Source organism: Papilio polytes, unplaced genomic scaffold (genome assembly GCF_000836215.1).
Source record: "Papilio polytes unplaced genomic scaffold, Ppol_1.0 DF822067.1, whole genome shotgun sequence".
NCBI classification, from domain to species: Eukaryota; Metazoa; Arthropoda; class Insecta; order Lepidoptera; family Papilionidae; genus Papilio; species Papilio polytes.
In genome coordinates this window covers 7,894,900-7,917,968 of record NW_013527137.1, presented here as the reverse complement: position 1 = coordinate 7,917,968, position 23,069 = coordinate 7,894,900, and the positions used below count along the sequence as shown (strand labels likewise).

The window sequence follows — 23,069 nt, the reverse complement described above, 5'->3', positions numbered from 1 at the left end:
AAAAGAGCTAAATCCGAAAACTTTTTAAATTTATTGTAACTTGCAAAGGTGACTTGTATTTCAATTGTATGTAGCCAGAATAAAAGTTATCTATGACATTTGTTGTTTTATTGGATTTTTTACACAGTTTAACCTTTTCCCCTTTTACTATATTCATAAAAATATTTCGTTACGTTTTTGAACTGAAATCTGAAAACTGGTATCGGAAGTGTCCCGGATTTCCTGAACGTGTGGTAAAACTATTGGGGACGTGTTTTCTTTGATAGAATTTTATATTTCCGCAGTAAATCCAAGATGAGGTAACCATGTTAATGGTGGATATTCCTACGGTAAAATATAGCAGGAAGTATTTGTTTGAACTTGATAATGATCGGCTATAATTCTCAATGAGTGCTAATATATTTTGCCGTCTGTCAGTTTGTATCTTTATTCCATGTTATTTATTTGATGTTATATTGGCAGGATTACAAACTGATCGAATAATAGTTTATTGCGATTACACTTGTACATTTCTCGCATACTAAAACATATGAAATGGTTGCAAGTAAAGAGGTTTAGGCTAAGCGCTTTCTGCGCTCGCCCACCTCAAGTCCGGTGAAGCTGTAAATGCCTCTTCAAGGCAAACAGTGACAAATCAGCCACAAAAAAATGTGTCGCAAGTAGACTGCAGATTCGATTATGTAAGCTTTTATTTTCAACGGGTTTCATTTTGTGATTCAAGTATTTTGTAAATAACTAGCTGTTCCCGTGCGACTTCATCCGCATAGAATTATGAAAATTTTATTTTATTGTTTAAATGTGTCAAATGTCAAAATGTCATTACATGACAAACCTTGACAATCTCGCTTCCTTGATGTTGGCAGCAACTTATGGGTCTCTATCCCACATTAAGATTTTATCCAAAATATTTACCCTCCAAGTTTAATGGCGTGAAAATATATAGCCTAAAGCGTGACGTAAGTGTAGGGCTTTTTATTAAAAAAATAATTATTCAAAAATGTCCTGTAATTGCTGACATCTAAAGCAACAAAGAAGTGTGTGTTTACGCTTTATTATAGATGTATCTTAACTGTTTGATATATCTAGATATTTTGATGTATTTTATGTATTCGTACATGTTCAATACTAATGCGGTCGTTCTCCCCAGACGCAAGCGACGGAAGACCACCAACATTTTCCCCCTCGAACATTAATTCGATTAAATTATGTGATTGATTGGTATGAGGTGAAAGCTTACTGGTTAGCTTTAAAAATTACATCTAATTCTTAAATTGTATCGCAGATAATGTTTGTTTTTTCTCACCTTTTTCTTATTATGAGACATGGAGGCTTGTTTTTTAAATTTCAAATTTTTACCACTAGCGACCTTGCACGAGTCTAATGACATCACATTAGAAACCTTTAAAATTATCAGTATTTCTTTCCTATAATTATTATTGCACAATAAACCTTACTCTTGAATCCCTCTATCTATTATAAATAGCAAACAAAATCTGTTGCGAACTTTTTAAGATCTAGGCATAGGTAACATACGGACAGACTGACAGCGGGAAGAGACTGTTTTATTCTATCTCCTGATTTACCAATAAATAATGTTAAGCTATATAAATCATACTTCATACTAATATTATAAATTCCAAAGTTTAGATGGATGGATGGGTGGGTGTTTGTTAAGTATGTAGCCTAAACGGCTGAACGGATTTCGATGAAATTTGGTATAGTTGTAGAGGATAGTCTGGAAGAACACATAGGCTATTCACTTTTGTTTTTTCTTTATTTCACGCGGACGGAGACGCGGGCGAAAGCTAATGTTTCATAATTATAAATATCTGCCTGCTTATTGTAAGGATTTTTATCGTGAGTCGGAATAATTTTCTTAAAATTTTTAGGTTAAATGTCACCATTAAGATTAAGCGAATGATTTCTTTTATAATTTTAGATATTCTCTAATGAGTTAGGTAAAAGAAAATTGTATATTTCAAGTGGTACATTTTAATACCCTTTTAATTCATTCCCATTGTTAGTGAGGCGGTTAGAGGTCGCACACCAATTTTGTAATATTTAAATGGTTAGAAGCGAGGTCATTTTTAGAGCTTTAGTTAACCACTGGTAAGGTTTATTAAGCTTTTTTCACGTTTCTAATTATTCATTGCAGCTGCGGTCTGAAATTTGTACTAATTGTAATTAAAAGCGAAATTACCATCGCTGGTTGGAATTTACGGTTAGTTGTAGTTTGTTGCTAACTGTAAAATTATGAACTAAACAAGCTATTTGTATGCTGAAGTGATGGTGACCTACTTGTTACTGAGTTAGATAAAAATTATTATCATTATAAAGTTAGTGCCGTTAAAAGTTTACGGAGATTGTATTATTTCATATACTTGGAAATTCTACAATATTTTTAGGTTTTGATTTAAAAATGACGATCAATTTTTTATTGCAAATTAAACTTTTTTTTTTGTTAACAGGTACGTTGACAGCTATACTATAGAGGTAAGATTTTCTGTTTAAAAATGTCGAATAGTCTATGTTCTAAAACGTTCTATAACCTTATTCTAAAATACACAACTTTAAGTCGGATGTGATGGATACAGTTCCGTACAATACGTTTTCTGAACGCATCGCGTAGTTACATAACAATTGAGCTGCGCTAATGCAGCTCTTGCTAGGTGTCGTTTACGCATACGACGCACAATGCTGCAACGTTTTTTACGCGTCTGATGACGTATGAATGTTAGTGTAGGGTTGTTGATAATGGTATGTGATGAATATAAAAGTGTCGATGCCCCGGTGAACAGTGAAGACGAAGGAACCAGAGGGGATTTAGTGGGTAGGCTCCACGTCATTTTCCATTGGGGCAGGGATGTGGACAGAATCTCACATACCCTATGTGTCTTTCGCTTAGACACCTGAGATGCGTAACGCTTTCCTCCTCTTAAAAAAGGGTTGTTAATAAAAAAAATTGTTTATAGGCATTTGTTAACTGCTACCTCTATTATATTTTATGAATACATTTCTTTTTTCGTTGAAATAGCATCTCAGAGTCTTAATGTAAAGATTGATACTTAACATTTTCTATTCTTTGCAATGTTTTTAACACTGCTATACTTTTTAAACGTTTTTTATTGACTTAAAAACTTAGGTATATTGCTAAGAAACACAATGAGATCTAAGACAAATAGTAGCTATACATTGAAAATATTATCCCTAATTGACAGCCCTTAAATGTGGTCTAGACTAGACAATACCGCACGGGCGTTAGCTCCATTGTTTGAAGTTCCCTCCGGGCTCCGACGCGACGTACACACTGAAATATAATGTGTATTATATTTTAGAAGTTTATGTTACTTGAGAACGGTATTCTACGAAAGCGCTGACTATAGAGGGTGATTGATTATAGACATTTCTAATTTACTTACCAAAAGAGTTAATCAAGGTAAAGATTTGTCGAGAGCGATATCCTTTAGAGCACACACCTTGGACTAAACTAAACAATCGACAATCGTACAACAGTTGTGCGATTGTCGATTGTTTCGTATCTAATTCAACTGTTTAGTTGCACAACCTCCATATAATCTCATTAGGAATCTAAACGAGACTAAACAGTTATGCGATAGTTTAGTTTCAGGCATGCACACACTTATAGTTGTACAGAGCAATGTGCTAACCAGAAACAACAAAATTATAACATAAATAAATTCAAGACATGCTCTGTATGTCTACAGCGCTTGTTGACGCCATATTTCTTACATTATATGAAAGTTTTGACGGAGCGTAGAACGTAAAGTATGGAAGAAAGTAATCTTAGACTTTTCTAAGAACGCCAAGTAGGTGTGTTCGGACACGCTCTCTCGACGTAACTGTAGGTACTCAGACGCCCTTGTCCGCTTTAGATGTGGGCTCTTTGCGGTGGGACATCTTCATAGGCAAGATGTGTCTTAGAAATTAATACTAATAATATTGGCTACATTTTTCATAAAAACAACTCTAATTCTTCTTCTTCTTCTTCTTTGTCGCTTGAGTCTTTACAGACTCGTCGTGGTTATCACGTATCAGTGACCCGCTTTACAAGACGCCGCCACTCCTCCCTGTACGCTGCTTTTAACTCTAATATCTTCGTTGATATACATATATTTGACTAGAGGGAGCCAGTATATCGATAGACTAGATTAAAATAGATGACCTTTTCATTATGTTAATGGACAAATATAGTATTGACAGATACTAGAAGAGATTTAGAAACCAACACCGCCAGAGTATGTCGATGATTATAAACACAACTTCAATAATCCTACATTTTCGTTATGTAGTTGTTACGCCAACTGTAATGTATGTAAAACATAAAACGTACCATCTATAAAATTAGTCAGAGGGAATGCTGGAGGGTATTAAGCAGCTATTTAATGCTGAAACATCTGAATTTCCAAGTCCCGGCCCACCAGAGCCGGAGTTGTCGGATTCAGTACACGTATCCAATTTAGGATTATCTTATCTGACTCGAGTAAGCCTTCGTACGAAGGTCGCCGAATGTCGAACGTATAATAAAATGTTACAACTTTATTGATAGTGTAGCTGATGGTATAGTGAATATGATAAGAAAATAGCTACCATAGATTTACCGAATGAACGTAGGGTTTTTGATTTTTCGAATTTGTTTCAGGTTCTGCAGCTATGTCATCTAGCTAGGGTTATCACTTCGTGTTTGAATATTGTGTAATTCGGGCTAGGGTTATATCATCGATGTCTTCGCTGGTGTGAATTAAGTGCCTTCTAGTGATGTTGGCAGCTTTAATTTTAAATAGAGGAACGTTATAAGAAATTAATAATAGCACATGTAGTGTAACAAGGCCTTAATCAGACGATGTTTAAATATTAATAAGTGTAAGTTGAGTTGTGTAAAATATGATTGCGGTTGTGGTGGACGGCAGATCTTGTATGACGTGTTTATGTCCTCAGCTGCTGGGAGTTATTACTTGGCCGGCGCCGGATGCTGCACGCGATTTGGAATATCTTGTTTTATTGTATGATGAATGATAAGCCAGCGGCTCGTTGTTATTCATTACATTAATGAGATTGTTCACTGAGATGTTTAAGTTCTCTGGTAAACGGATAATGGCATAGACAGAATTAGCAGCATTTTTTAAATTCATGGTGTGAGCTAACTGAACTAGCGCGTAGTATCCTTCGACCACATCTTCACTTTGGCCTAGGTGGGATCGTGGTCAAGCGCTGATCCATACATGATAAAAAAATGATGTACTTGAATAACCTTCGCATATGTTGGATTGTTACTAAAATAGATAGTCAGTATCTAGTCAAATTAGTAGCAGTTTAGAAACAGTGTATATAGTATGTAATCCGCCTTAAGTCGCCTTTAACTTGTCGCACTCCCGTATTAAGTTCGCTTTCCCTTTGGGAACACTTACGACAGACTTTTGGGGCTTAATCAATACGCTCGATTGACTTTAATCCAGTTAAACTTTGAACATCCTCTATCTAATAAAATGTATAGCTTTATGTACCTAAAGAAAATTTCCTACAAGTAATAATTCTTGAAGGTTTTCTTTTCGACATAAATTGGTTGGATCATAGTTATTGTCTATGAAATATTTTTCATATTCATAGTTCTACTTTTATCGTCAAATCTCCAGACAACATCGCTGCTCTGTCTTTTATCGTAAATTGTATTTGCTCGGAATTGTCATTTCGTTTTATGTAAATGTGATATGTTTTACAACAATACTATTCCTAACCCTATTACCCAGAATTATATCTAGCATATTTTATCATCTTGTTATCACTTTATTTAATAATATCATGTATAATAGACTTTAATAAATAATGACAAAGAGACGCCGACGCTCGGTTGACACTGATACCGTGATTTCCTAGAGAATGCAAATCAAACACGATACTTAGCGCATAAATCAACATGATAACTATTTGAACTTGCATCCGTTAGCTTTCAGACTATATTGACGTATTTAGGTACATAAAGATATGAGGATCTAGCGGTCTTAGTTACTTATGAGTCAGGGGTTTTAGATTTGATTCCAGGACTGTGAAAAATGTTTTGTAATATTGTTTACTGTTTTATTAATATATTCTGTTGGCTGTTTCGAATTTAATATACGCATATACATTGTTTAATTTTTACGTTATAACAGTAATACGCAAATGTACGCATTCATGTGTTACATTATTCTTTCTAATTGAATCCGCTAATTGAGATGCCTGCCAGACGGGCAATGTAATAACACTTAACGCAAAACATCGGCACGCTCTTGTGTTTATTACTCTATCCAGACGCATTATACGAATACGTGAATAGGATACATTTTATGTGAGCTTATGATATATGAAATGTGTTTTTTAATTTTGCCGGACTTTATAAGTTATGCGCGTGCATACGGCTTTAAAAAGAGGCGTTGAAAAAAGTGCGGGAAATAACGCTCGTGCCCCGCCATAATGGAATAGCGAGAGGCCTCATTCAAATTTCGAATGAATTTAGTATGTTTTTTATCACCGGCCAGTGCGCTTTGTTTTATGACTGCCAGTATTTTCGTTGTCTGTCGGTGCATTTGTAATGGGGGTTTAAAAATTTTTTTTTTCAATGTCTGTTATCTTTTTGATTTAATAAGTCTGCAGCATGAAAGAGGCTTTTATACAAGGATTTTAGGTACAGAAAACATGATATTTTTATTTATTAGAGTGAATGTTGAAGACCATATTCTCTTTTTATTTTAATGAAAATGTATTAGAGCGAGGATCGTGATGCAATATATCTGCGTTAATCTCGAATGACTTCAAACATTAAGTGAAGCTGTGTATTATCCGGTAACCATTCAACCTTGTAAGGATTATCTACGTTTGTTTCAAAATATATTAATCATACACTGTTTTAGCTAGTTTTATAAACCAATTGAAATATAATTTGTATTAAGTTACTTAGATATTTATTTTGATACCATACAATTTGAAAGTGCTTAGGTCTGTAATATATATCTATATTTTTATAAATATTTGTGCTAAATGTGCATTTTTATCTCCCCCTACTACTCTTAATTCTTAGTGTCAGAAAAATGATCACTTACCTGCCTCTTAGTGTAGATTTCTCATAGTAAACTCATAGTAGACTCTGAGTATGGCAGTTTATTATGTTATTGCGTCATTCCAGCATGCTGCATAGCGGTGAGGCGTTATACGGAAGACGTCCGCAAATAGATTGATGTGATTTCTTAACGAATCGTGATACCCTGACATGCGTGTGCGCATTGCATTATTAATGTGATATTTAAGCGTATAATATTTAAAGCGATTTTATACATGAACGACTTCGTTTACTAGGTTGTGTTTACAGTGTGTTACGATGTATAAGGAAGATGGAAATTTGTAATAGAGAAGACATAGTAGGTTGGTAGGAAGGTAGCGTCGGTGGCTCAGTGGTTTAAGCACTTGACTTGTAATCTACAGGTCTCGGGTTCGAATCCTGCAATTTCCAATGTGTTTTTCGAATTTATATGTACATAATTTACTAGACGTTCTTACGTTGAAGGAAAATATGATGCGACCTGCACATATAAGCTAAGAAATTCAAAGATATGTGTGAAGTTAACCAACACGCAGTGGGCCAGCGTAGTTGGCTATGTCCTAGTCACCCCCTTTCTTAGGGTAGGCTCGGAGTCCCACAACGGAGTCGTATAGTGAGCTGGTGATATTAGGTAGTTGACTTCTTAATATCCCCGCTTATTTAATATGTACCAGGTCGATGCAAAATGATTAGCAACATCAAAAATCCAACACTTATGTCATGAAACTGAATTAGGAATCTAGGAACTATGGTTTCTAGACAATATGTTGGTTGTAGTTTTTTCTTGTTTATTTATGTTGTGTAGTTTTTTCTGAAATGATGAGTAAATATGGTGATGATCGTATTTTCTGTAGTATTGTTTACACTTATTGTACTGTGAACTATGTTTTTGTTATTGTTTTGATAGCGGATGTTTTACTTAGGCTAAATATCATAGCAGCTGTTGATTTGCTTGTTATAACTATTATGTCATTCGGATAGCGTGTTAATGCAATCATGTCATTGCAACAATTATCAATGTAAATAAGTATTGTAAGTTGCTTAATTTACTTTACATTCTGCAATGATTGTGTTCTTTTTAGGCTCTTCTGTTATGCTACTTTTGAATTAAGCAATAATATGACGTATTTCTGTTGTAAGTAATTTAAAAACCCTCCCTATGTTTTGGAAAAAAACATAGAAGTTTCTCTGCACACAATAGAAATTGATGAAATTAGGATATCAATGGAAGTCCAGCCCAGGATTTTTATATTCCTGATTGAACCGTAAATCAAATCCTTATCGGAAATTAACACTAAAATAAAATCTTTATTAATCCAAAACAGTTTTGTACAGTTAATGGGTATCTGTCTCCTAAGCTAGTAATAACTGTGTTTGCTACTGAAACCTAAATGCCGGCTTGCAGGGCTTTCTTTTAACGATTGTCTTGCGCAATTTTAAATTCATTGTTACAAAATAAGATGAGAGTTATACATAAAAAGATAAATAATTTGTTATGAGCTACTTGGTGTATAGTGTTTTGTATTCACATGAATGTGCATGGATGCTTGTGTGTGTGACACTATTGAGATTTATCCAAAGAAAATAATTCAATTTTAAAAGATTTTTTAAGATATGTAATATGTTGGATGGGTACTTTTAGCTATATTTTTTAACGAATAGCTCTGCCCTTTTATTATATTCGTAGGACTTGAACACGTGCAGTCAACGTTCATATTTCTCAACACGTGCAGCCTCTTAACCTACATGATCATCTTATAAATTACTAAACTACGTGCTTCCGTCGTCTAGAGAATATTCTATCATATCACTTATAATTTTACTATTATTTTTACACTGAGAATCAATTTTGTATCAAAATTTTATATTATATTATAGGTTTAAATTTACACTTTAAAGTTTAAGGTGAAATCTTGAATGTTATTGTGTCTTTGATTTTAAATAAGGTTCGAATTGTCTACAATCTTACTTACTAATTTTATAAAATGCGAAAGTTAAGATGGATGGATGGATGTTTTAGCCTAAACGGCTGAACGGATCTCGATAAATTTGGCATAGATGTAGAGTATAGTCTGGAAGAACACATATGCTACTTAGTTTTTTTAATTCCACGCGGACGGAGTCCCGGGCGAAAGCTCGTTGTTAATAACAACTTCTATTGAAGAATAAAGGTTAAAAAGTTGAAAGGTAATTATTTTCAAATGTATGTGAAATTAGTATGAATGTATTTTTTTTTACATTGAAAGCAATTGTAGCGGTTTTTAATAACAAAGCAAAGCATTATTCTCTCATAGTCAAGTATTTATCGCAATACACCTATTTGTGTTTATACTCTATGCAAATATCGCACGATTTTTGCATCGCGTAACACTCCGCAACTATGTGAAATGGAAAAATCTAAATTTAGAAGCGCAATAGTAGACTGTCTGTTAACATTACGATAGTACTCTTGTACTGAGCTACTGTTTAAACTACATAGTTTAGAGGATAATAACTGTGTTTCGCGACTTGGTCCGCGTGGAATTAAAAATGCTGTTAAATGTTACTAGTGTAAAAATTTTTGAAACTGGCCAATAGTTTAAGTTATTTTAATAAATAAAAAATGCAAATCTTTCCTCTTTATTTAGATTTAACAATATCTGAAATACTATGGATAGTCGAATTAATCTGCTAAAACGGATTTTAATCTAAAGTAGTTGTCAATAAATTAAGCGTTTTTTTTTACTGGCCACGTATAAAAATAATGATCGAAGGTCTTTAATGACTAAAGCCCGATATACAGATGTTAGGAACTGATTGTGTCTAGCGGGCTTTATCATTTTGCTTTGTAATGCATGTTTATATTTAATTCAATAAGAAAATAAGATAAAAAAACTATATTAGAGGATATAAAATTAGGTATTATCTTCGCAATAATTCGTAAATAATCAAGTAAATTTTATATGCTTGAGGTGTAGCATCGAAACCGTGTCGTTAGCTTAGCGTGACGAGTGTTCGGACTGACCTAGTACAGTTACACATAAATATTTATACCATGGTACAATAACATACTTAAGACCAGGCCACACCACATTGAGCATAAACCGATGCAAAATTATCATAAACTAGCTGTTCTCGTGCGACTTCATCCGCATAAAATTATGAAAACTTCAATGTGTACATGTGTCAAATTATCAATAGCAAATGTCAAAATTACATAACATAACAAACCTTGGCAATCTTGCTACCTTGAGGTAGGCAGCAACTTATGGTCTCTTTTCCTCATTAGGGTTTTTTTCTAAAATATTTATCCCCTAAGTTTAATGGCGTGAAAATACATAGCCTAAAGCGTGACGTAAGTGTAGGGCTTTTTATTAAAAAAAGGATTATTCAAAAATACGCTGTAATAGCTGACATCTTAGGCAACAAAGAAGTGTGTGTTTACGCTTTATTATAATATTATAGATTAAAACAAACGCCAGTCGCAGGATGCACGACTTCGTTTGTTTTGAATTATCATAAACAATATTTTGCCCCGAATATTCTTCATAATTTCTGTCTGCTTGGAATACATTTTTATAGTCTGTCCAGAAATACAAAACCCTCGTTATTTTAAAGAAAAATCTGAATCTAATCTAATGTAAATGTATTTGAAGACTAGGATTTTATATACTTGGTTAGGCTATACTATAGTAAAAGATTATTTCTGCAACTTTTATATGTATGTCTGAGGTCAGATCCTTTTGGAGAAGATAATTTGCATTCTGGTCAGCAATTAACAGTAATATATGTATTTGTAACAGTATATAGGAGAAAATATCGTTTAATCAATATTAAGTTGGCAATGTATAGGCACTTATCTTAATTCACTTATGAATAATTTATAGATTCGAGGGTGTAAAATAACTTAAGTGAAGTAAGAGAGTCTTATGTTATATTTTACTGCGAACAATTTACTTTCGATAATACGTTTTTTAATGCTACTAAAATTTTATTGTAAAACTAGCTGTCGCCTGCGGCTCTGTCTCAAATTAATAAAATATAGCCTGTAGTTAGCGTTATAGAATATAGTTACTTGTGTGTGTGACACATAGCTTTTTGAAATCAGCTCAGTAGTTTTTGAGTTTTTTAATACTTACTAATCTTTCCTCTTTATAATGTGAGTATAGATTAGATTGATTACATAGAGATGTTGTGTTTGTTAAACATACTATATGATCATATGTAATTGTTGATAAATATAGTTTGTATACTATTGTCTATGGTTTAGTCGTATTCGTCATTGTTTATACCTTAAAGGTTTATACGGCCTCAACAACTGATAGTCGGTTGTCTAAATATTGCCCTGTATTATTGTTACGCGATATGATAACTAGATATTGAACAAATATTCTAAAACGATTCTTATAAAATGCATTTACAATAAACAACGTTTTTTATGATGTATAAACTAGCGCTTGACTACGATCCCAACTCCCAACCATACGTGTTCATGTGATCGAAGGATGCTACGTGTTAATTTATAAGTACCCATTCAAACTTTTCTCGAAGGCTAGAAAAAAGATGGAAACCTGACGTGGACAGCTTATTCCATTCCTTTGCTGTGATGATATATTAAAAAAACCGAGTTTACACTTGTGTTTTGTTGCAAATGTGTTTATGGGTATTCTTGGTTGAATTATTTTTTTCTTCGTATAATATTACGTAAATTTGCGTAAAATAGATCACAAATTGAGCCGACAATGGCAATGTCCTTGTATCCGTAGTAAGATTTATTGCCTGGCAGTAAACATCCGGACCATACGCCAATAAGTCGATAGCTTACGAATCCATCCATCAAATATGTAATTGAGGAAAAGTTTCTTATGTTTGTTACACAACATTGATCCGCCCAAGAACAAAGCAAGGGCTGCTAAACCTTTTTGGGTCAAGTCACATCGACTATGGATATTGGATATATCGTGTTGTTACAGTAAGCACATAATTTTTTCTTAAATAATACGTCAATAGAGATCAAAATTTTGCGTATATATCATTAAGTTATCCTATATTATCCCCTAAGTTAGGGGTGACAAGACCATAGCCAACTATGCTGTATAAGTGTAGGTTGGTATGCATATAATGGTTCCTATACATACCCAGTAGATGACTCTAGAAGGAATTAAATCATTTGTTACTTTAATTCTATTAAAAAACCTATAATCCCATTTTACATTTACCCTCTACCGACTACGAGGTATGCGAATAAGTTTTATAAGTACATTTCGTAATATAAAAGTTTCATTTCGACCTAGAAAAAATTTTTATGCACAAATTCAACGTATTTAAGACCTACCCTAAGTGAGAACTTGTACAACAAAATTACGCCTTTAAAGTTTTCATTCGTCGCGTGGAAAATCCAGACACGACTAGGGGTGGTGTGCTTAGGGTGACCGTTAGCAAATTAATTTAAACTTTATTAATACAACATAGAGTTGTCATTGCAATAGCAATGCTAAAACTTTTTACATTGATCCTTAACCGTAGAGCTTCCGGCAATTGAGAATTAAGGAGGAAATTCACTTACCTATGCTGACGAATTCAGTTACATTACAAAAACGACTCTATCACACTGGTTTTACAGTTGTATTTTGAATGTAAAATACTGCTGGCACCCGTTGTGTAATGTTGACGTATCACGAACACACGTTAACCGGCTCATTTGTACCGTTTTGTCAAATTAACTTTTGACATGAACATTAATTTAACTATAGTATATGAAGAATGATTTGTATAAAATGAATAAAAGCCACTAATTTAACATTATGCCACTACGTTTTTTATGTATGTAAATGAACTCATAAGGCCAGGCGGTGTATGGTCGGGAAGTTTTGAATTTTTGGTAACCCTAAAATAATGGTATTATCACATAAATTTTGTAGAGCACGTCTACGATGAAGAGATGAAAAAGTATTTAATTAAACTTGTAAGACGATAACGAGAATGCGGAAAATTTTAACGAACCCAAGAAAGTTTCCGGAAAGTAATTTGCATTTTTTGAGGTATTTTCGGTTTTCTTTGCGCTTTTTTCAAAATATAGTTCAAGCGTTACCTGTGCTTGAGCGCAGTATACTTACACAGATTTAAGATATATAATGTTTGTGTAAAATAGACTTATTTGTTTTTAATTTTATAAAATGTTGCGTCTCGAACCTTTGTGAGTAGGATACGGACCAGGGAAATGATATCATTGACTTTGAGATCAATTTTGGTGATTTTATGTTTCATTTTTAAAATACATCGTTATGTTCATCCATGTCTTGTATACTTTATCCTTCTTTACGTAAAACCCAGGCGCTTGGTCTACTTTACACCGCTTCTTAAGATCGTGTGCGTTGTAAAGCCTTTTTGCTTAGGCCATTAAGTCGTATTCAGAACGTGTCAAAGACCTAAAGCGTACAAAGATCCCATCTGAATATTCAAGTGTTGTCCTTGATAGCGTAAGCTCGTGTGATGCCTTTTCCTGTTAATGCACTATAAAATCCAGGTCATTATTTCTTGCTAAGAGAGAAAAAAATCTTTTGTTTTTTTTTGTTTCAGGTCGAGTAACGTGCTACATGATGTGCCAAGAAAATCCTACGTCACGACTGTTACTGCACCTAAGCGAAGGAAAGGGACCCTATTCACGTATCATGACTTGAATCTCCGCAGAACCTCACACTGAATGTGATACACGATTAGGGCTTTATTTTAATTCTTCATTTGCTTCCTAAAAGCCCCGGGTTCCTCTAGTTTTAGCGTCAATTAGTAAACCAAAGCCAATATTTAAAAAAGTATATAGGGTCTCGATAGAAACGAAATACGAAATTATATATTTTTCTTAACCAAAGCTAGTCTAAGATGTCGAATCAAATGCCGATTTATAGTCAGGTAGTGCCGAAATCTCAGTTCAGAGGGAAGAATTCTAAAGGTATGGCCACACGGGAGTCGAGGGGACAGAATCTAGCGAGGGCGGACTTTGATCCTTTGAATTTCAACCATGGCGGTAATATACAGTTGATGAATGCGCCTTTAGAGAACAGAATTGAGAAGTTGGAGAAAAGGGAGTCGAGAAGGAAGGAAGAAACTAGTAGATCGAGGAGGAAGAACGACTCGAGTGAGGGAAAAGTTGAAGCTTATTTGAGGCAGAATCAAGTCAGTATGCGGCAGCAGCAGCACAGGCATTCCGCTGTACGCCAAGCTGAGCACAGAGTCAATCTAAGGTAAATATTACTACTTATACCCTGTAGACTATAAATTAACTTTCGATACGAATGTAATTTTGATTAATGAAACACAGGTCGCTTCCTTTGAATGAAATTTCAACACCTCGAGGCCACGATAGAACGCCGACGGACAGGCATCGGGGCTTTCCTGAGAGAGAACGAGATGGCTCTAGGGAGTATCGGCGTGAGAGAGAAAGGGACAAAGATAGAGAAAGAGACAATTTTGATTTTGACGGTAAGAATTTATTTTATTCATATTCAAGTTAGATAAATATAAAATGTAACAGCTTACAAAAATTTTAACTCAATTCAAACCTTTTGACTGCTCTGCATTCATTATTACCCGAGGACAAATGTACCGGTAGCTTAAGCCGGAAGCTTTAAAATTTGCCGCTTCTTTTTAAAACAAAGCGAATGAGTACAATAGAGCTATTTTCATTTCCATAGTGTAGAAAAATGTAAAGTAAATTGCGAGCTTTTACACAATTGGTTTCATTTAAACTAGGTGTTAAGTATCTTTCTGAATAAGTAAAGAAAAATTAATAGGAAATTTATCTTACTTCTTACTAATATTATAAATGTGAAAGTTTAGATGGTTGCATGTTTGTAGCTTAAACATCTGAACGTATCTCGATCAAATATGACATAGATGTGGAATGTCTGGAAGAGCACATAGGCTACTTACTTTCGTGTTTTTAATTAGGCGGACGGAGTCACGGGAGAAAGCTAGTAATTTATAGAAAGCACTATTTGAATATATTTTCAGGTACTCCATTAAGTCCGATAGCATCGCGGGCTCACGATAAAGATTCCAGTAGGCCAGTGCGTAAGTCCTCGTCCGCGCATAAAGTCACGGAGGCAACGATAACGACAGACAAGCGGCGGTTCTTCTGCAGGGAATGGGCCTTCCAGAAGATAGCACACTGTCTTGAACAACGACCCGTTAGTAAGACGTGCGGAGCCCTTATACTGGGTAAGAGCATTATAAATTTGTTAAATGACTCGTCATCCTACCTAATTTTGCTTTCCCACAAAGAGAGACTAGAAACAGATGGCATTGAACGTGTTAATATAATGTTGTAATGATTTTTGCAGGTGATGCTGGGAGCGGTAAGACAGCGCTCTGTCAGGAGTTGAGCCAGCCCGGGCAAGGACCGCAGGCGCGGCAGCAGCGAGCTTTGAACAGGAGACTTTTGGCTAGATACTTTGTACAGGTAATATTGCCATGCAAGCATATACAAGTAAAAATTAAACATACCTACAAACTGCTACACTCAGAGTGTCTCAATGAGCCCATAGTTTAGATTCAGCAGTGGAAATATACAGTAAATCATAATTGAATGACTGTCAGCTTGCCAGATAGATCTTTTTCATTCAGGTTAGCTTAAAGAGAGAGTAACAGCTGATTCAATTTCCGGTGTCCTACAATATATGTTCTATATGTATTTCAGGGTGACAATGAGAACAGTCTTCGTCCCGGAGAGTTCGTCCGTTCCGTGGCAATGCAGATCTTAAGTCACTCTTCGCGGCGGCCGCGGACTGACGCTGAACGCGATCAGTCGCCGAGAGATGATTCCACGCCCCTCACTAATAGGTAATTTCCTCTAACGATATATGTTTGTACCTAAAAAACTGACAAAGTTTACTAGACTGCCATTGTAAGTATGATTATCATACTTTATTTTTTATACTAAAATTTTCTGAACATCATCGAAGACCACAAGAAAAGATCTGGTTGGGTTATTGATACGTCTTATAGTTTTTTTTATAATATAAGATGGCAAACGAGCAAGAGGCCACCTCAATCCACCGAAATGGAAAGCGATCGCTGCCCATAAACATCCGCAATTGCAACTGCGGATGCGTTGCCTACCTTTAATTGACGGAGGAGGAGATGCACATAAAGAGAACATTTCCCCTTCCTATGCGTCTCCTCTACCGGGCAATCCACTTTTCCTTCCCATCCTTTCCTCTTAAGAAAAGGGTGGAAAGGGACTTAAATTAGGTTTTATACATTTATGTTTTAATTTTTCAGACGTAATTCAGAAGAAGAGCGGTTAATACAGAGATTCAGTGAACTGGGGGACGATGGCGAAGAGAGTTCCAAGCCTCTACTTGCTGATAGCGAAGGTATGACATTTCTATGAAATTTGGATGGCAACTAACTTGGCGTTTTCTAGTAATTTGATGTGTAACTGTTCTAACAGCTGGTCTCTAGTTCCATCAGCATGAAATTATAAAAACGTTATTTTATTGTTTACATTTGTAAAACTTTCAATAACAAATGTCAAAATCAAAATTGACAACTAAGGCATTTGACATTGTTACCGTTACCATGGCAACCTTGCTGCTATTGACTTGTAGTTTTTGTCCCTTTCACGCATTAGTTTTTTCCAAACGATTTACTTCCTGAATATAATAGTGTGAAAATGTATAGCCTAAAATGTCGTAAATCTAGGGATTTTTATTGAATAGTATACATTCGTATCGCGCATCATTCCGGCGGGAGTTAGCGTATTAACGTCTGAATGACATTGACAGATGTCATAGTGACGAGACGTATATGACTAGAATCTAGTGTTGTGCCGATTGTCGAGCGCAGTGTGTGTTTATGCTTTATCATATTATTACTAGCTGTTCCCCTGCAGCTTCGTCCGCATGGAATTATGAAAATTTTATTTTTTGTTTACATTTGTCGAATTATTAATACCAAATGTCAAAATGACATGACAAGACAAACTTACAAATCTTGCTTCCTAGATGTTGGCAGCAACTTATGGTCTCTTTCCCACATTAGTGTTTTCATCCAAAATGTTTACCCCCTAAGTTTAATGGCGTGAAAATATATAGCCTAAAGCGTGACCAAAGTGTAGGGCTTTTTAATGAAAAAAAAGGATTATTCAAGAATATGCTGCAATTGCTGATATTAGGCAACAAAGAAGTTTGTGTTTACGCTTTATTATAATAGTATATATTTAAAAGTATGTATGTTTGTAGCGGAGCAGCGTACTGATGAAGAGGAGTGCGGCAGCGGGCGGCGCGCACGCACTATAGACCGCATTCACGAACGCGACACATACACCGACTCTATGCCCTCAGCCTCCCTGCAACATGACGTCGATGCAGCGCTCACACATACTGATGATGTTAGTTGTTTTGACTACATATAGACCAAGAGCACGCACATCTTTGAATAAACTATCGCACAACTGTTTAGTCTCGCTGTGATTTCTTTGAGCTTATATGGCGGTGCAGACTACTCGATTTTTAGTTGGGCAACTAAACAGTTGAATTGATAGATAAATAAAGATCATGAGCCACTGATCTTTGTAAACGGATAGCCTATAAACAGCAGTTAGTTGCGGTTTTCGAAGAGTTTTTGAACTAATCACAGTTATATATTTTTATGACACCAAAAGGCGTGTTTAATTCAGAACAAATCAAAAGCTGTAATTTATAACAAAACGCCTATCTATTTATATATATCTATGTTCTGAATAAAATGAAGTTCATTTTTTTCACAGTTGCCAGAAATCTTGCCCCGTTCGAATGTGAAAGCAACAAATCCTTTCATAAACGATGAAAACAATCCCGATTTCCGTCTGTACGAAAATCACGAGAATCTATTTCTGCGGAACATTTCTCAACGTCAATCCAAAGAGATGAGAAATTCTCGACTTTTACGTCAAAGCTCCGAACCTTTGACGGATAAGAAGCCGACATTGTTACAGAAAAGTCTATCTACGGAACAAAAGAATGAAAGTTCCAGTGAAAGTGAGAAGCCTAAAGTTGAAAATAGCCCCCCGAAGTCACGGATACCTGTCGCTAACTTCCGATATCCGAATAAAAGTGAATTACGTCCTAATTCAAATGAAAACTCACCACTTAAACGGTTAGATGATAAAAAAGATAGACCAGTATCACCTAAAGCGGATTCCGAACTACCGGAGTACCAAAATATATTAACACAAGAGGAAGTGAATGAACAAATTAATATAGAGAAATTACTAGAAAAGAAGCGATCGGAGAACGAAGATATGCCTCCTCCTATACCAAGTTTACCTGTCAGTCCTCGGACTTTGATAGCTAATGCATATTATGATAAACTTCTGTCAGAACCGGAGATACAACAAGCGTTGTTACCTCATAATTTAGAGAAGAATCCAGATGAATGCTTTAAAAAGGCCCTTCTGTTCCCGTTGCTAGAGATTGATCCGCCAAAGCAGTGTTTGTTTTTACTAGTCGATGCTATTGATGAAGGATCTGTAAGTGGTGAGTAGATTTCCCTCAATCTTTGTTATTCTATCTTCTATTTATTATATGTTACTTATTTATTTTTGTTATCTTATTGAATTATTTAATTTATTTTAAACATTATATTTTAAAAATATACAATCTTCTGCATGTTAAATTTTAGTCTTTTTGGAGATATGTAGTAACAAATATCCATCCATACATATTAGCTATATTTTAGTAATGCTATGCTATTCTGTGATTCACAAAGACAAAAAAGTCATCACCAACTTGCCCTTATTCCTACGGAGGGTCGGCACAGTATGTGCTGCTCTTCCATACATTTCTATCAGCCGTCATATCTGAATCCACTCCTTTCTTGAGCATATCCTCTAAAAAAACAAAAAACTACTACTACCACTACTACTTTTTTGTGTATCACAAAGACAAAAAAGTATTAGAGGTAATTTAGCTACATAGGTAGAGAAGACCGAAGAAATTTTGATTTGTGTGACTGAGATGCTTAAGGGAGAGAATTTAAATATGACCATTGATAGTATGGAAGAGACTCTCTGCCGACCCTCATAGGGACAAGGAATGATGTGTATATTTGTTACCAGGTCAGACTCAAAGCGAAAGTTCGGACAGCGTGGCGGCGCTGCTGGCGCGCCACCAGCACCTGCTGCCGCACTGGCTGCTACTCGTTTGCACCGCGAGGCGCCACTGCAAGGGCCTCACCAAGATGTTCACAGGTCTTGTTGCAAGAGCCAATTGCTTCAATGTTTATTTGACAATCACTAGCTGCTGCCCGTAACTTTGTTCGCGCAGTATTAAAAAACGAATCATGGAAAACAAAATACTATAAATCCCATGAAAACCGTAACTATTTCTGTGGTCAATAGTAGCCTATGTTCTATTCCAGATTATCTACATACATTACAATCGTCGAGATCCGTTCAGCAGTTTAGGCTACAAACTCTAACAACATCCATCTATCCATCTTCTGCATTTATAATATCAGTAAGATTATCAGCTGTTCCCTTTGCAAAAGTGACAAATGACAGTCATCGTGTGTGATGTGACGTGGCGTGACGTGACGTAACGTAAATTAACGTGACGTGACACCGGATTTCTTGTTGACATTGCAGGGTTCCGTAAGATAACACTGGACGAGCTGCAGCGTGCGCACGTGTCCGCGGACGTGCAGCGCTACGTGCTCGCGCGGCTTGATACGGAACCAAAACTAAGGTTTTTTTTTAAATTGTTATTATTATATTAAAAGGTTTTAACAATTTTTTATTTAATTCAGCCAGTAAGCATAAACTTTTATCTCGATTTCCAACCAATAAATGTGGTTTAGTAATTGTAAAATGTTTTGAATCCTGGAAATATCGTTTGAGTCGCTGCGAAAAATGCAACTTCAGATGTATCTAGGTGTAAAGTACAGTGAGATTGATACTGCGCAGTGATGATCTTGATCCGCTCAGATATTTGAAATGACTTATACGTATTCTGTGAACATTTTGGATAATAAGAATATATATATAATAAATGAGTATGAATTCGTCAAAACAAACTGAGGATGTTTTGTCATAGAGCTCGCGTGTCAAGCGACTCTGCGGCAGCAGCAGCAGCTGCGGCGGCACTCGACCACCTCCGTATTAAAAGTGATGGCTGCCTGCTTTACTTAGAAAAGGTATACTATCTATTATCATACATATCCCATCCCTATGACATCTGTCAATGTCATTGAGAAAGATAAAAGCGCGCTATTCTGACGGGAATCAGTAGTTTGAATATCGAAATACAATTAAATTGTTAGAGTGCGCGTACATCTTGGACGAAACTATCGTACAACTGTGTCTTGCTTTGATTCCTGTAAGCTTATATGGAGGTGCCCACACTACTGCTACAAACAGTTTAATTTGTGAAAAAAATCAACAATCGCACGACAGTTGTGCGATAGTTTAGTCAAAATGCGCATATTCATACCGTTATATTGTCTAAAACAATATAAATTAAATTAAACGTGTTTTTATACTAAAATTAATGTTATTTTTGTAGGTGTTAGATGGCGTAGCGGATGGTTTTATAGCATTACGAGAGATAAGAGAGATACCAGGAACCCTCAACGGGTTGTATCTATGGCTAGCACAGAGGCTATTCCATGGACGGCGATTCACTAAGGTAGATATGAATGAATCTAATATTAGTCACACTCAGAGTCGTTAAGGGATCACTAAGTGTCCCTTAAAGTAGATTTATAATGGTAACCTAGTATTAGAGGCAGGCCTTTTAATGGTAACAAGAAAATTAGTCTTGGCTGTTCTCAAAATGTAAGATCTCAGTATTTTCACATGTTTTATGTGAATGTTTTGTGAGTGCAAACTTAAAATAAACATGTTTTTCAGGTCCGTCTTCTGCTGGACGTGCTGCTGGCGGCGCGCTGCGGCGTCACCGAGGAGATGCTGTACAAGTGCCTGCTCACCAAGGAATACAGCGTCACGAGAGAAGACTTCAATAGAAGACTGCATCTTCTAAGGAGGTATGGCTTTTTAAACATCACACTATGCCTTGAGATATCCAAGATAGTGTTCTGGTGATGCTCCCCAATGAGTTTATTTAAGATATTTTTAATTTACAAAATTCACTGTATGAGAAACAATTGTATAACTAGCTTTTGCCCGCGACTCGATCCGAGTGAAATGTAAAAAACAAAAGTGAATAGCTTGTGTTCTTCCAGACTATCCTCTACATCTATACCAAATCTCATCGAAATCCGTTTAGTCGTTTAGGCTAGATACTATAACATATACTATAACATATACTATAACAAGCATCCATCCATCCATCTATCTAAACTTTCGCATTTGTAATATTAGACAACACACACATTTTACACCAGTAGTCAAGTCAAGTCAATCAAAAGCAAATGCTATTTTTTTGACCTTGACCTTCTTTTCTTGAATTAATTACTGTCTATGTTCTCAGGATCCTGGTGATGGAGCGGTCGACCGGTTTCCTGTCCATCTTCCACCACTCGTTCCCGGCGTGGCTGGTGGACGTGAAGCACTGCACGCGCCGCTACCTCTGCTGTCCCCCTGACGGACACGCCGCGCTCGCTATGTACTACACGCTCGACGCTAAGAGGTAGAATACTGACACTGATTTGTCTATACTAATATTATTATGAAATAGAAAGATTTGTATTTTTGTATGTATTAAAATAACTCAAAAACTACTGGATTTCAAAAATTCTTTTACCATCTAAAAGCTGCGTTATCAGTATGTTTTTATTATTTTCTAATTTGACGCAGACAAAGTCGCGAGCAACGGCTAGTCATCAAAATAGATACCTGTTTCACACGTTGTAGAGTATAATTGAAGTTAGTTTACGTAAAGTCTTTTGTATACTAGGATTCGATATTTTCGAAATCTGGATATTTTATATACTAAGCGATGTACGCAACACAATATAATAATGGTACACATGCACGCATTGCCGACATTTTGTTTTTTCGTCAATGTTCTTCCCTCGCTATCTGTTTGTTTGTTAAATTTTGATTATTTTATTTGCGGATAAGCTTTTGTTTTAATACTTTATATATCTGGCTTTTTTTTATTATACTTTTTTTTTTCAGATTAAGTGCATTAGAGATTCATAACTACGTGTACCACATGACGCACTTAGAACAACATATGGCAGCGCAGAAGAAGAACAAACAAGAGTAAGTTTTTACAATTAAAAACCAATAGAATATTAACACGATTATTTTGACAATGGAAACGTACGGTAACTGACTGTTTTATAACAATTTCAGAGAACAAGATGACGCTTTGGATCTGCATACGCTGATTTTACTGTGGGTACTAGATTCAGGCTGTGATGTGGAGTCAGCACTGAAACGGGACACGGAAACCAAACAAATAGAAAATACTGATTCTGAGGTTAGTTTTAATATGTTTTATTAGCGAAATGTTTAAAAAAAAATTGTAGTCTTTACAAGCTTTAGAATGTTTCCTCTGAATATAATAATTGGAGAATTACAAGTGTATATCGTAAAAGATTTAGATATAAAATTATTTTTAATGGAGACATGTGTATTGGTAAAATATGAACACAAAAAGACATAGAAAATACGATGACATTGACAATGTGTTCTAATTTCAAATAATTTAAATTCTTCCTCTTTTCTAATGGCTTGAGACGTAAAAACTCGTTGAACAACTAGTTTATTACAAATGCAAGCATTACAAATTCTCTTTTCACTGCTTTTTCTATACTTTCAAATGTTCTTTTGATTAATGAAATTATGAAATTTCAGAATAATGAAATAAAACCGGAAGAGAAGGAATTGGATCCAGAATCTGAAGGGAACAATTCGTTATCAGGTAATTTTATAATTTTTTAAATGTACGTTACTTCAAATAATGGTATAGTGAAAGAGATTAGTGTGGATGAGGTAAAGAAAGCAGTGCAAGGTATGAAGAACGGAAAGGCCGTTGGGCCGGATGGAATACCA

General features: G+C 35.4%; 1 protein-coding gene across 3 annotated transcripts in view; it reads left to right on the top strand.

The window, feature by feature from the left end:
- The window catches only part of LOC106107189 (ankyrin repeat domain-containing protein 50), a 50,154-nt gene that overhangs the window by 13,254 nt on the left and 13,831 nt on the right, over positions 1-23,069 (top strand). For 2 of the 3 annotated variants that reach the window (XM_013287924.1, XM_013287922.1), the window contains exons 2-19: positions 2,469-2,493; positions 13,649-14,310; positions 14,388-14,548; positions 15,080-15,286; positions 15,409-15,527; positions 15,765-15,907; positions 16,349-16,443; positions 17,311-17,459; positions 17,838-18,585; positions 19,167-19,298; positions 19,695-19,794; positions 20,143-20,242; positions 20,611-20,733; positions 20,958-21,091; positions 21,538-21,696; positions 22,188-22,274; positions 22,368-22,494; positions 22,872-22,938. In XM_013287924.1, the coding sequence (XP_013143378.1) occupies positions 13,949-14,310; positions 14,388-14,548; positions 15,080-15,286; positions 15,409-15,527; positions 15,765-15,907; positions 16,349-16,443; positions 17,311-17,459; positions 17,838-18,585; positions 19,167-19,298; positions 19,695-19,794; positions 20,143-20,242; positions 20,611-20,733; positions 20,958-21,091; positions 21,538-21,696; positions 22,188-22,274; positions 22,368-22,494; positions 22,872-22,938 (3,013 nt within the window). In that variant the 5' untranslated portion in view covers positions 2,469-2,493; positions 13,649-13,948. The remainder of the gene's footprint in view (positions 1-2,468; positions 2,494-13,648; positions 14,311-14,387; positions 14,549-15,079; positions 15,287-15,408; positions 15,528-15,764; positions 15,908-16,348; positions 16,444-17,310; positions 17,460-17,837; positions 18,586-19,166; positions 19,299-19,694; positions 19,795-20,142; positions 20,243-20,610; positions 20,734-20,957; positions 21,092-21,537; positions 21,697-22,187; positions 22,275-22,367; positions 22,495-22,871; positions 22,939-23,069) is intronic. The other variant, XM_013287923.1, reaches the window with a different exon arrangement.